Raw genomic sequence first — 14,610 nt, forward strand, 5'->3', positions numbered from 1 at the left:
TAATCAGTCATGTTTACCTGGTGTTCCACTTACCTATCACTTGCCTTACTGCCTTGTGCTCTGAATATGAGAACATTAATCACAACAAGGCTAATAATTTGTGAAAAGTTTATTATGAGAATTGACAGAGGCGAAAAATAAATTAAGACTCTGGGGAAAGGGGGAAGGAAGTTTTGCAGCCAGTTCATTTATGGCAGTATATTTAGCACCTTTGACTTTGCGATCCAGACAGTGAGGGGTCAAGGGGGTGGTTTATATTTTTGTGTAATCATGAAGCCCCCCACACACACACCCCACCCCTCACAATCGTTCCGCTATGGAGAGGCTTGTCCCGACACGAACATCACCAAGAAAATTAGCTGGAAAAAATATGAATGGATTCCAAGCAAAACAAATAGGATTCAAGTGGAAAAAATAGGAAACACAAATAACAAAATAATTGTTTATGACTAACATCCCGTGTCCCTTTTATCCGTTTCTGAGTTGGTTTCTGGAAACATTGTGAGGATGTCCTGACATCATGGAATCTGGAGAAATGCTTCAGCTTCCTCACAACTTCTTACACAGACATGATGTGTTTGACGAAAGCTGTTCAGAATATAGAGATTGAAAAAATGTCCATGTTAGAATTACAGGACAACAAACAAGGATTATCTCTATAAATCAGCCAGTCATTATTGAATTTTTACTGTGATTAATGTGCAATGAAACAATGAAAGGATCTGAACTGACCCTCATAGTTCACACAGCCATTTTCATCCTCCTGGCCTTGCATAAGAGCATCGATCTCAGCTTCAGTCATTTTCTCACCTGCAGAGAAAGTGAGGAGAAAAGGTTGGTCAAGTCATTAAACAGGCTGAAAGACAGATGCTCGTCATTAAAATGCATTTAAACTTAAATGCAGGCTATGTTTTCAGTCTAAAATAGCAATGAGCTGTATTTTACTATATGATATTTTGATAAGTCAATTTTATTACAGAACTCAATAAATGTCTATTTGATGCTCTTTAATGTGTTGTGACAGATCACCGCAGCTGTCTCAGTTCAAACGGTCGATTATCTTTTTCCTCTTTCTACACAACGTTCCCCCCCACACAACGTTTACCTTAGAAAAAATCAGTTCAAGTTCATTGCACATTAGTTAGCTAAAATAATAAGTTTAGGGAAATGCATATTAAATATATTAATGCATAGTAAAGGAAATGCATAGTAAATATATTATTAATATATGAATTTATATATTGTAGATGCTTTATTTTTTATCTTATCTTTTAATAACTTAATGTAGGCTATGTTTTAATACATCTAATTCTGTCTAAAAATTGTTGGAATTCTTTAGAAGCAATTTTCCCAAAATGTTTTTATGACAGACACCATTTCAATTACAGTATATCTTGACAACAGGTTTGATTAGTAGAAACATAATAATATGAGATATATCAACTAGGGGGCCTCAGCAGACCACCAAGGTGGCAACAGGATGACTTAAAATGATTTAATTATATATAAAACTTAAGATGTAAACTGAAATCATATTTCTTTTTACCCCTTAATGACTATTGTTTTTAATCGAAGAACAAAACAATAGTCATTGCTTATATATATATATATATATATATATATATATATATATATATATATATATATATGATTAGAAAGCAGAGACTTTGATTTTACATTCAGTTCATTCAATGTTTCTAGGTAAAAATAAAAAAAAGACTCAAAATGATGGAGCAGGTCATTGCATTTGTTGTTTCAAAAGAATCAACTTTCATTATTGATGTGAATATGGACTTGCAGTTGTAATCCCATCATCTTGTTCATTTTGTCCACTTACCCAATGTTGACAAGACGATACGCAGCTCAGCACCCATTACTGTTCCGTTGCCCTCCTTATCGAATACACGCAGACCCTCAACGTAGTCATCGTATGTTGCCTTGTTTGGGCTGTTGATCACAAACTGCAGCATGGGCAGGAAACCCTCAAAGTCGACCCTCTTGTTTGCCATGTCTGTAAACAGGGTGAGTGGAGGGGTCATAGGGGGCAGAAGTAGTGAAACATAAAGCACTGCAAGCACCTGTCATGACACCAACCTTCTGCCAATTACAGTTAAACAAACAGGCATCTGAAATATGTCAGGGTGAAAGCTAATTAAAAGGAAAAAAGTGAGAAAAAAAATCCACTTACCATCAGCGGTGGGGTTGCCCAGGATCTTTGAAACCTCTTTGTTGGTTGGGTTCTGTCCAAGTGCACGCATGATATCTGCAATCTGGTTGTAGGCTACTTTGTTGTCACCAACTCTGTCGAAAAGTCCGAAGGCCTCCCTGTAATCTGGAATTTGTAAAGAGATTATTCTAGTTAAAGGTGAAGTGTGTCATTTCTGCACACACTAGTTTCAAACAGGTTTCCTGAAGACACCCCTGTCTGCCATTGGTTGATCAAACAGATGGTCCCGCCTACAACTCACACCATTGGTTGAGGCAATTATGCTGTAATGCTGTGCTATCCACCTTATTTTTAACATTAACAGTCATGGACAATTTTTAACTTGACTGTGCTTCCAGTGTCAGCCACTTCCAGTTATTTTAGCTGCCCGTTATGCTGTGTGATATTGCAAACTAGTATTAGTTAATCATATTTTAATTTATTATTGTAATCATAAACATATGTTTTAGCGCAAATAGTTGCACTTTGTCTGTTAATTGTGCTTTGTTATCAAATTATTCACCTAATGTTCATCTTATACATGCACAGGAAATATGTGTGAAATATGGGACAGGAAAAACTTTTATTTATGCAGTTTTAATGAGGCACTGTTGGTTTCACAAACAAGCCAGGATTACGCCTTAGTTCAATTAGGGTATTTAAGTAGCTTTTATAAACATACCTTATAAAAAGCACATTACTGGTGTGCATCTTGAGACAAAACAATGGCTCTGACATATTTTAAGATATGTCAGTATATGTTGATTTCAGTGATCTCAAACATACATTTTAGTCTTGGACTAGGCTTAAGCCTTGTCTGTGAAACCAGGGGTAAATGTCTGTTGATTAAACTTTATGTAACTTTTGCCTATTTTTAATAAGACTCTTTCACTATTCTGCCCTAACAAAAGCAAAACTCATTAACTTCGACACTGGAAGTGAGAGAAATGGCTTTTTGATTGATTTGATATCAGTTTTCACACTAATTTTTCTCTAAATCTGTGCATATTAAGACAAAGTTGTCTGCCATGGGTCGGATTATAGTCTAAGAGACTATAAGTTTTGCTTATAACCATTTTTTTTTTTTTTTATCAAAATGTACAGTTGTGTTTTGCAATTGTAGGCATCTACAATGAGGATGATCATCAAAATGATGCATTTTATTTGGATCTTACAAACAAACAGGTGTTCACAAAACATCAGGTTCTCTTTTTAATAATCACAACCTTTACATTTGTGGGTTTCTCATTAAAATCTGCTAATTTAAACTAAAGATGAGCAGACTGAGTAATAATCAGTGCTCAGTATTTCTATGGCTATTGGCTCACTGGAATATGATCTGCTAAAAGATTAATAGCTTCATGTGATTTCCGCACAAAGCCAGCTGCCACCAACGACGTGACAGGAGCAGGGGGAGACATTCAAAGAGTTGACTTGGAATTGATATGCTCTCCCAAGAATATAACTCCCTCCATATAAAGGCAGTATACCATGTGAGGCCAGAATGCTGACTGCAGTGTAACTCACACCCAGGCTGCTGAAAGCTGCCCCACACTGAGCAACGGCCACATTCTTCCACGTAAAACGCAGCACTGGACAATGGTGCAAATTAACTGTGAAGTTGCATTAAATTGCTTGACCTTTATGGCACAATAGAAGTAAATCCCAGAACACTTTGGGAATTTGACATAAGTCGCTTACTTGAATCCATTTTAAATGTTCTAAGATTTGGAATTAATATTGCTGGTGCAATTAAATTCCTGCCTAAAGGCAGATTATAATTAGTTTAACTGAAATAGGATATTTGATATCTAATTATCCTTCTGCAGGATTTTTCCCTATTATATTTGTCATTCTTTTAAGCACCACACTCCAATGGTCATGAAATCTATAAAAAATAAATAAAAAAAATCTCACCTTCCATCTGGTCCTGGCTGAAATCGAGCTGCAGGAAAACAGAGGTACATTTTACTCTATGCCATAAGACATTAACAAACATAATATGCAGATCAGTAGGCTATGTACATTCACATATATGGATCAAACTTTCATGACAGCTGCATTTGAATCCTTTTACATCACATTGTGTAGTTATGTAAAAAAAATGTATTATTAAAGCTATTATAAAGTCTTACCCAACCTTAATGCAGACATTTTCTTATATAACCAATATGAGGAAATTAGAGGTACATTTTATTGTATTCCATTCCAGAATATTTGCATACTTAATGTATTGACTAAATGGCATCAAGGACAGAAGTACAGATCTGTGTTCTGTATATGTGCATTATGAAACAAACCAGTTAGTTTAAATCAGTTTTAAACACAATAATAGACTTTCATTTAGGTTAAATTTGATCTGTTTTAATTTTATATTTTTATTGTATAATATCATTATAATCATATGAATGAGTCGGAATATCAAAGGAAAATAAGATGATATAGCATGAATGGTAAATATCAGGGCAGTCAGAGTAATGGTTGAAGCAAAACACATTTGTAAAAGAATAATCAGCAATGCAACAGGGACACTATGTGCATGGCCTGAAGATGTGGAATGATTTTTAAGACCTGAGCAAATCCATCACATCTCTAACACCGTTATGACAGGTGAGTCATTCACAAACAGTTGCTTTAATAGAAAACCGAAGAGTGAGAGCCCAAGATCTTGGCATGCTTAATTTAGTCACTCAGCTGCTTACAGAACATTAAGGAGCTCCATGTTTGGCCATGTGAACCTTCTCTACATTTGGCTATCTGGGCCAATCAAAAAAGGGGTGTGACGTTTGATTGTGGTTATGCAGGAAAAAACAACTTAACAGGAACTATCCGTGGTGCTGAATCCACCAAAAATGCATATTTCCAGTGATCATCAGGCAGCAGAGCAAAATTAGGCGACTGCTTATGATGACTAAAGCCATTAGCATACAGTTTAATATGCATTAACAGATTAGTAGGTAATGTATATTCAAATATATGGATCAAACTTTCATGACGGTGTAGTTACGTAAAATATGCAACCTTCATGCAGGCATTTTCATAAATAAGCAAAACGACACTGGAGGCTATAAACATATTATGGACTTCTTGCTTCATTAAAAGCAAATGCATGTAAATAAATAAAAACAGAACATTATTCTGTGGGTGGAAAATATGTATTGGCCAATCAGCATTTCATTTAAAAATGTCTGATTTGTAAAAAAAAAACAAAAAAACATGCTATAACAAACTGCATACTTCAATGCAGCTATCACTTCAAATATCACTTTAAAGTCTGAACAATGCAGTGAACTTTTTACTGAAAATCAGTCTGTTTGTTATCACAGGAATGGTCGTTACCTTCACACCGGACAGATCTACTGCGGCGGGTTTAGGTGCGGCCTCAGGTGCGGGCGCGGGAGCGGGGGCAGGCGCGGGCTCTGCCTTCTTGGGGGGCTCGGGCTTCTTAGCGTCCTTCTTAGGTGCCATTTTTTAGTCTATTTGTCCGCCGGGAAGGAAGTCAACACAGGGAGTGGACCACAGCTTGGAGGATACTCAGCATTTTCAAGGTAAGTATAGATGTTTATATACGCGTATACTTTACTTCAGAGTTGATGTCAGACTGATGCACAAGCGGATTGGGTCGTTGGCCACAGAGGGGAGGGCTCGCGCGCCCCAAATGGAGAAGGGGGCGAAGCGCGGTGACTGCAAAGGGTCGTAAATCTCATTTCAACTTCAGGGGGAGACAACAACCCGCGAATTTTCTTGAGAAATTAGAAGGGCTCTTGCCTACCAGTACCGTGACCGCCGTTTCCTTAGAAACTTTTATGAGATAGGGTACTTGGGCTATTTAAGGAGTGTTCCAAGTTTACTGCCTGCTTTCACAAACACTGTAGTAGTGTACGTTACCTATGGAGGTATGTAAATATGACACTAGAAAGTGTAAAAAAAAAAAATCGCGGTCGCCTGAGGATGTTAACCATACCGCCAGCGAGACACGCCAGCAGTCGCGCGAAAGTTTATTGACAAAACAACAAATAATTTCATCATTAGTATCTTCACATATTAAAAAAATACATATATCATATTATTATCACATTTAAGTGTTACAAATATATACAGAAACAAAACTTTTTGTAGTGTAGCTTAATAGCTACTTGGTCTACACCTTGATTAATAATGGCAACATCATGCTTACATCCTCACAATAATGTTTCAAAGAATGGGGGATGTCACCAGCTGATGGCTAAAAATACTAGGACAGGTGGCTAGAATGTGACCACTTTCTTCAAAATAAATGAAAGTCTGCTGGTATGTGTCACTTCAGTGAAAGTGACATGACAAAAAAAAACACACAAAAAAAAGGTGCTAAGCATCAATTCTCAACTAACATAAATGATCTAAAATTTTGATGAGAGTGAATGTAAGTTGGCTACTTTGTTGAAGTTAAAAAAGAGAGATTTAATAATAACAATAATAAGATATAGAACATTTAAGTTTTGTTTATTTAACTTTTCTCAGTTGCTCACTACATAATTCTCACATAACCATATTCTTTGACATTGTTCTATTCTATTGTGGAACTTTTTTGTTCTATTCTTCTCTGCAGGTTCAAAGTTGTACCAGGTAAGGTAAATTTACTGTATGGGTGTGTCCTGGTGTCTGATTATATTTAAATTATTTTAAAATTAAATAAAAGGTAACAATAAATAAATAAATGGAAATGTTAAAAAAAAAATTGTATGCACTAGCCTATACACAAATTGTGTTTCAGACTGATCCTCTATATGCTAGAAGCCCAGGGGTTTTCTCAGTTATGGGTCATCTGAGTGGACGTTTGTCAAAGAGTGGAACTCTACCAGCATCCAAATTCGTCAGTGTCTGTCATCGTGTGTGTGAGCAAAGTGCAGACAGTATGAGAAATGATGAGAGGCAGAGAGAAATTAAACTGTGAAGTGAATGAAAGCTGATATTGACAATGAGTGACTAAACAGTCTTTGTTCATCTCAGCCTGGACTCTTGGGAAAGGGAGTTGTTTAGAAGTCTTAAGGAAACCTCAGCTGCTGATGCCCGTTACCTCACAAAGCGCACAGATGAGATTTTCCCTCTCTCTCCCATCTAAATATGTCTTGCTGGCCATTTCCCCACCCCCAGAGGAAGGCCATTAACGTAGAGACTCAAGATATTCATTCACCCGTATCAACCCCCCTGCTTTCTTTGACCCCCTTCAGTTGTAGCTCCCCAGCTGTCATCAGGGCTCACCCCTGCCATCTAGAAGCACCTTCTCCAAGAACCTGCCCCCTCCCATTCCATCCACCTGCCCACCAGAACCAACAACCCCCCTCAACTCTTAATGATTTTAGCAGCTATCTCACTTTTAGCATGCTTGGTTATTTGGTAGGTTGTTGGGGATGGGGAGGAGTCATCAAGTTTGATGGAACATATCCCAAGATAACTTCTCTAGTACAGGTATGTGTCAGATTTGGTGGAACCAGAGTTGTTTGGCTTTGATTCCTCATTTTTGACTAAAAATGTGATTTTTTTAATGTATTTGGTACTAAATAAAGGTGCTTAAAGGGATAGTCCACCCAGAAATAAAAAAAAACTGTCATCATTTACTTACCATCATGGTTACCAACATTCTTCAGAATATCTCCAGTTGTGTTTCACAAGAAACTCATACAGGTTTGGAACTACACGAGTAAATGATGACAGAATTTTTCACTGGACTAAACTATCTCTTTAAGAATGCTTAAAAAGTCATTCTTTGAGTTAAAACATGAAGTGAATCATGTTAAGATGAAACAACAGAGTGTAAACCAATAAACACCTGTGACTCGTTTTACGTCATTCAATCATATGTTTTTAGTGTATCATGTGATCTGCACAAGAATATCCTGTTTTCCACAGCAACCTGAGACTGAGCTTTCAAAACACCAGTGAAGCCTCAATATAAAACTCCTGCCTCATAAACATGCTACTCAAACTCAGAAATGAAAATATCCTCATCTGACTCTCCTCAAACTACACAAGCTATACTAATGAGGTAAGCAAGCTTATGCCTATCATCATACAGTAAAAGCCTGCAGGGTGTCATGCCGAGGTGACACACATCTCTGGATTAATTTAGTATCTTTTCGAGAGCGCAACAGGGAGGGCGTGCCAACCGTGAGGAAGGGGACAGACACTCCGAGGAAAGGTGAAAAGGTCTCATGGTGAAACACTTCACCATGTGTAGCCAAGGAAATGATGATGTTTTTCTTCGATAGCACACATTTTCCACCCAAGAAATAACATCCATTGACATAACATTATTTGTTTGTGGTTTGAAGATTTTTATATGTATGCACTTTTATATGTGGACTAATTTTTATTCTTAGCCTATAAATAAAATTTTGATAATTGGATCGGTGACTAGAGAGACACATAAAGTCAAACTGATTTATACTATATCTAAAAATATTAAAAAACTACTTGAGGCATTAGTCATGGGTGTCTTATAACATTAAGAGACACAGATATGGGATGATCATATTGTATATACCCACAACCATCTGCAAAAAATAAACACAACTACACATTGATCCCATAGAAATACTTCTTAATGTATGTTATCTTGTATTTGTGTCTCTCTTTGCATGTTTTTATTTTATTTTATTTTTTTATTCTGTCTGAATATTTGACTGAATAATGAAAATAATGGCTTACGGAATCAGCTAACAACATTGAAACTAGATTGAACATTGAAACTCACATTGAATGTGACTCAAAGTGACACAAAATTAAATGTAACTCCATCATAAATTCCTCTTACAACTTTAAAGTTGAGTTTTCCACCGAAAAACACTTTTGTCCTTCACAAATATGATTTAGACACTACCGACAGATACAAGTATGCATTTGTGGATAAATGTGAATAATGTATATTGTCCCATGTGAATAATGTATTTACCTCAGTATATGATTCAAGAGTTCAAGAGATACTGAAGGACAAACTGCACAGAGTGAATGAAACATGGTGCTGCTGTCTTAAGAATAGAGCAGGAAGTGACTGGTGTTATTTTCAGATAACCTTAAGGCAGAGCAACAGAAGCATTCTGACTCATAGAGGTCACAGATTCTGCATAGTTCGGACCTCAATGGTTCTGATGTGAGTCCCCATAACTAACAGTGCCGCTCACCCTCCTGGACTCCTTACTAATTCCATAAGGAATGGGATTGTAACTTAGCCCCTGGACAGATGGGCCTTATTTATAGCCCTTCCTGAAGAGGTGCGAAGTTTTCTTGGGATCTCTCTGAGGGGGGTCCACAGCTCCTTAAGGGGTTTGATTCAGCGTCATCTGCCTATCCCTTAAAGCCGTCTCAGACAGATTATAAAGGGTAAAGCTAAACAAAGCAGCACACAGCCTTGAAAAGCGGCTGCAACTCCCACTGAGGGTCTCCAAGCCATCTGAATGGCAGCCCCTCTCTGTAAAAGAATACCTATTATAGTTCCTTGGAATTGCTGAAGTCACCAACACACGTCATCAGAGAGGCCCGCCCACCACTTCTGGTTCAAGTGCTGAGATGGAATAAAATACCAAGTAATCATTTGCATATACTAGAGGCTGCTAGAATGTTCTAGTGCTGCTTTAGATATGCTGAGATGTGGATAAACACCTCAGGACGAAAAGAAAAAAAAACATCTATTACAATGTCAGGGCTCACACATAAATATAAAAAATAATTTAAAATAAAAATGTTTGCTCAAGTTTCTGAAACTTCGAAACTTCCAAAATGGCTTTATGTAATCTGCTTTAACTTTACATGCTTTATTAAATTTGTTGTTTTATGTTGAAAAATGGTTATTCGTTTTATTCTGATGTCATCTATAGAAGAAAGACACGACTAATGAGCATTAAGACCAACATGGCCTTGGTTATTTTCAGACCTTTGTATATGGCTAGGGATCTTTGAAAACAGCAAATGGGATCCCAGCCAAAATGGATGGGCTCCAGAAGAAGAAACTAGCCGTATTTGTGTAGTGTGAGGATCCAGTGCTGAGCTGTAATAGAAAGCTATGCATTTCTGAAACACCCCATACCCCCTAATCACTTAGGCTAACAATTTTCCGTCTTATTATGCCAGCAGGCTCTTAGAATAGAAAAGGAGCACAGAAGTATTGCAGGCTATGTTAAGACAGGGATGTTCTCTCCATTCAATTTCTCATGTAGACACAGGGATCACATTGCAGGAGAATCAGTTAATGTAAACATGATGATTTCATCCCATAACATATTTGAGATGAGGAATACTGATAGTGCAATGCTGATTTAGCTTGATGCTAGATTTGCATATTTAAATTAAGAGGAACTTAATATCTCAGTGGATATCATATTCTTGATTGTGAGGGGTTTCCCCATCATTATAATAACGTTTAATCATCGCATGGTCTTTACAGATTTGTCTCATAGAATCTCAACAGTAGATGAGTTTTCATAGGATGACGACTAGAGGGCACTGCTCTGTAAAACAATAGATCAGGGTTTGGCTGGTCATTTTCTACAGCATACCCCTGCCGTAACTACACAAAAACAAAAAGCTTATTTCTCCACTGATGGCAATTAAAAGTAGTGTTCTTGCATAAAACATACAAAAATGTAACTAGAACTAACACACAAATTATAATGGCAAAAACGTGAATAGGTGAATGAGGGACCCTCTTTTCTGACTTTTCTGACGCATAAAGTGGGAGCCAAAACTTTTGATTTTACCAGGAAATATAACAATCACTAGCCTGACGTGGTCATACTCAATTCTAGTCAGAATATGAGTCTGATACTGCTCCATTGGGCTTTGATTATGGGGGCGTATTTCAACCGATCCAGGAAAGACCTCAATTGGATAGACCTACAACCAATCAGAGCTACAGAGTAAGTGACGTATGTTGAGCGACGCATAGTTGTCAACAGAACTCTTCTTAGCGACCATGGGGGCCACTGATAAATCAAACTTTTGCCGAATCCCGTAGGAAGGACGGCAAAGACATCTTTCCCATCGACAAATGCCTTGATCGCGGTCCTCTGTTCCTCTTTTAAAATTAATGCGCTGTCGATATCTTCTGTAACGGACGCGATGGCGGAATCTACACATCTCAGTTCTTCAACAACAGCCATCATTGTTGTAAACTAATTGACCTTTCGCAAAGACTCGCCCCCCTTAGTTACTGTTGCTTTGTCCGACAAGCCGTGGCGCTGTCACGCCACACAGAGTGGAGCAAAGAGGAAACTGACAACACATCGACAGACGAGACAGAGCTGGTTACTTATGATATTAAACAAAGTCCCAGCTTTCAAACTGTGTAGTTATTTAAAAAATTCAAACAATAAAAACCGTTTTGTGGCTCTTTAATGTGTTGTGACCATGATCGTGACAGATTGCTGTAGCGCCTCAGCTCAAGAGGCTCGTTAACCGATCATCTCTTCCTACTAGTCCATTTATAGCATCAAATAAACATGAATGAACATGAGAATGAATGTTGTTTCAAACGCGGAAAGACGTCAGTATGCACAATTTTTCAAGTTTAACTCCACCGATGTTAATCTTCTAACTCCTGACTGCTTTGACGGACAAAATGGCGGATGCGGCGTTCTGATTGGTTAGATCGCTTGTCAATCAAACTCCCCAAGCGTTCTCTGATGACGTGGGCGGTTATGTAACCGCAGATAGCCTGTCCATCATCGATTAAAGCCCGCCCTGGCAATTTGATTGGCTCGGCCTTCTAGGAGCCGAGCATAATTACTCCACAATGGATCGAGTCCAGACCGAACTTCCAGTCCAAAAAATGTTGTGGGCGGGGTTCGGGCTGGCACCCAGGCTAAACAATCACTCCTTTAGTTCAGAATCGGACTCGAGTGGGTGAACAGGTAAATCACCTAAATAGCAAGCACTTTACACATGCAGTATACTCTAAAAACAATGGTGCTATATAGTACTAAAAGTGGTTCTTTGGCTCGTAATCATAGGGGAACCACTTTAAGTGCTGTATAGCACCAAATCTTGATGCTTCAGTGGTTCTTCACCGGTTCTTTAGGATGACTGAGGTGCTATATAGCACCGCTACTGTATACAGAACCTGTTAAGCCCCTGAATGGTTCTTCAACAGTTCTTCAGTGGTTCTTTGGGGTGGTTAAGGTGCTTTATAGCACCACTGCCGTACAAAGAACCTGTTAAGCCCCTTTAAAGGTTCTTTACGTGCCAAAGAACCACTGTTGGCGCTGTTTAGCACCATTTTTGTTTAAGAAATAAAATGCGATATGGCACCTCTTATGGGTTCTACATAGCACCATTTGACAAAGGTGCTGTATATCACCTTTAAAGATATGGTGCTACATAAAACCAAAAGTGGTTCCCCCTATGATTACGAGCCAAGAACCTCTTTTAGTGCTATATAGCACTTTTTTTGATATCTGTGAATTCAGGTAGATTGGGACACTTTTTGCCATTGAGATGGCTGGGGAAAAATGTCCCAATCAAACTGAATTCACCCTAATATGCTTAATAAAAGTTGTAAAAGTAATGTAGGCTAATTTTAAAGAGTTTATAATTGAGATAAACAAACTCTAATAAAACAAATCAAACCAAATGCTGATGAGACCAGTTTCACTCATGCATTTGAGTGTGCAGTGTGCTACACATCTGTTACATAGAATACCATAGTTTAGTTTGTGGTCAAGTTTACTGCTTACAACCTGCCACAGCCACAGTTGATGAATATAGTTCCTGTTCGACTTTGTCTTTGCTGAATGGTGCCGCACATTATGTGCTGTTTCTGACAGACTGCTGAATCCACCAGAGTGGCGGCCTTGGCACTGAGCCCTCCCAGCATGCTCAGCAAAGTCCTGCACCAGCATTAATCCCCTGATAGGGGCTCTCTCTATTGTCAGAAGGAGTGGAAAAGAGCAGAGATTTGCTCACTGTAGCAAACTGTGGATCAGGGTTGCAAATGTGAATGCATGGTTAGGAAGTGCTGTAGTTTCATCAGAAGTCTGTTTGATTCTCTTTTAGAAGGCACATAGAGCTTCCTTTAAAAAATCCTAAATACAACATATGACATTTGCTACCTGGTCTGGCATGTAGACTGATGCAAGATTTTGCACTGTTGAAATTATATGGACAGGGTTTTTTTATTTTTTACATTTTCAGTGATGCTGTTTTTATGCCACATTGCATCAGACTCCACCACCCCATTATATTGTATTTTTTATTCTTCTCTATAACAATTTTTTTTTTTGTGATATTTGAAATTTAATGAATGATATAGTTTTACTATAAATATAGGTAATGTGGATGTTGCCACCATGACACTGCATTAATGTTTTTTATCATTGTGATTAGCCTATCTGTGTTATTTTAGTATTGCACCTAATAAATTTAGTATTGCACCTTGTGTTACCTTGCATTATTTTAAAGTTTGTCTATTTAGCTTTACAGTCACCATGAAATCAATAAATGCTTTATTTTGAATTAGCTTTTTTTATATTTTATTTTTATATTTTCAGTTTTTTTATTTTAATTTAAGTTTTAGTAATTTGTTATCTTTTGTCAATTGAATTCGTTTTTTTTTTTTTTGTTATAAGATTATGTTAGGCTATAAGATTTTTTTTTTAATCAATTTTAGTTTTAGTAATTTTAGTGCTTCAACGGAAACTTATTCCATTTAGCTGCCAAGACAACACTTTTAGAAGTTTTTCCATATAATATATTTATATTTCATTTGAGCTTTATTTCAATTACGGAAAAGTATTTTTTAAATTATTTTAATATTAATTTTAGATTTAGTTAACAATAAAAACTTACAAAAAAAAATTTGTAATATATTTAAAAATGTTGCATTAAAGACGAGGTGTATGGCCATGCGTTACTTTACACGGTCTAAATATGATTTACAATTTTGAAACGCTGATAATGACAACAGCTATTCAATAATCACCTGCTTCGTCTTCAGCCACCGAAGTCAAACTGACCAATCAGAGCACAGCGCGTTGAGTAAGCGATGAGAGTGTTAGGATCTCGTGCTCTCTCTCCATCTCCAACTTTACACAGCGGCAGCAGGTGAACGGAGCGCGCTGTGTTCACCGGTGCATGGAAATATTTTAAACCCTTTTCAAGCTGATATCCACACATACTTTGAAAATAGCGCACACTGTAAAGAGAGAAAAAAAAAACTTCCGGACAGAATATGTCAAAAATCTTAACAGTCTGTGGAGTTGCCAAATCGCTGAGCCTGGGATGGCGTAACTGGAGAACATCAACGAGGTTGCTCAGCTTTAAGGTGTGTTAACTTTGAGATAATATGGTTGAGCACATTAATTTACATGTTATGAGGTGAAAATTTAACTATCACATGACATTCAAAAATCCTGGATATCTGACTCACATTTTGC

At 37.4% G+C, this 14,610-nt stretch overlaps 2 protein-coding genes and 1 long non-coding RNA gene across 3 annotated transcripts in view; 2 read left to right on the plus strand and 1 right to left on the minus strand.

Moving 5' to 3' along the window:
- Positions 1 to 94: 94 nt before the first annotated feature.
- myl1 (myosin, light chain 1, alkali; skeletal, fast) lies at positions 95 to 5,750 on the minus strand. The gene is made up of 6 exons (XM_048194318.1): positions 5,546 to 5,750; positions 4,124 to 4,151; positions 2,189 to 2,332; positions 1,838 to 2,011; positions 733 to 810; positions 95 to 588 (listed from the first exon to the last, which is right to left on the minus strand). The coding sequence occupies exons 1-6, from the start codon at positions 5,672 to 5,674 to the stop codon at positions 560 to 562; spliced, it is 582 nt and encodes a 193-aa protein (XP_048050275.1). The 5' UTR covers positions 5,675 to 5,750; the 3' UTR covers positions 95 to 559.
- On the plus strand, positions 5,590 to 9,857 carry LOC125270578. Its single transcript, XR_007185387.1, has 4 exons — positions 5,590 to 5,754; positions 6,795 to 6,811; positions 6,960 to 7,654; positions 8,096 to 9,857. It is a non-coding gene; the product is annotated as an uncharacterized LOC125270578 (long non-coding RNA).
- Positions 9,858 to 13,970: 4,113 nt separating this feature from the next.
- The window catches only part of cps1 (carbamoyl-phosphate synthase 1, mitochondrial), a 48,901-nt gene continuing 48,261 nt past the window's right edge, over positions 13,971 to 14,610 (plus strand). The window contains 1 exon segment of the mRNA XM_048194317.1: positions 13,971 to 14,498. Coding sequence (XP_048050274.1) covers positions 14,406 to 14,498 — 93 coding nt within the window. The 5' untranslated portion in view covers positions 13,971 to 14,405.

Source organism: Megalobrama amblycephala, linkage group LG6 (genome assembly GCF_018812025.1).
Source record: "Megalobrama amblycephala isolate DHTTF-2021 linkage group LG6, ASM1881202v1, whole genome shotgun sequence".
Classification (NCBI taxonomy): domain Eukaryota; kingdom Metazoa; phylum Chordata; class Actinopteri; order Cypriniformes; family Xenocyprididae; genus Megalobrama; species Megalobrama amblycephala.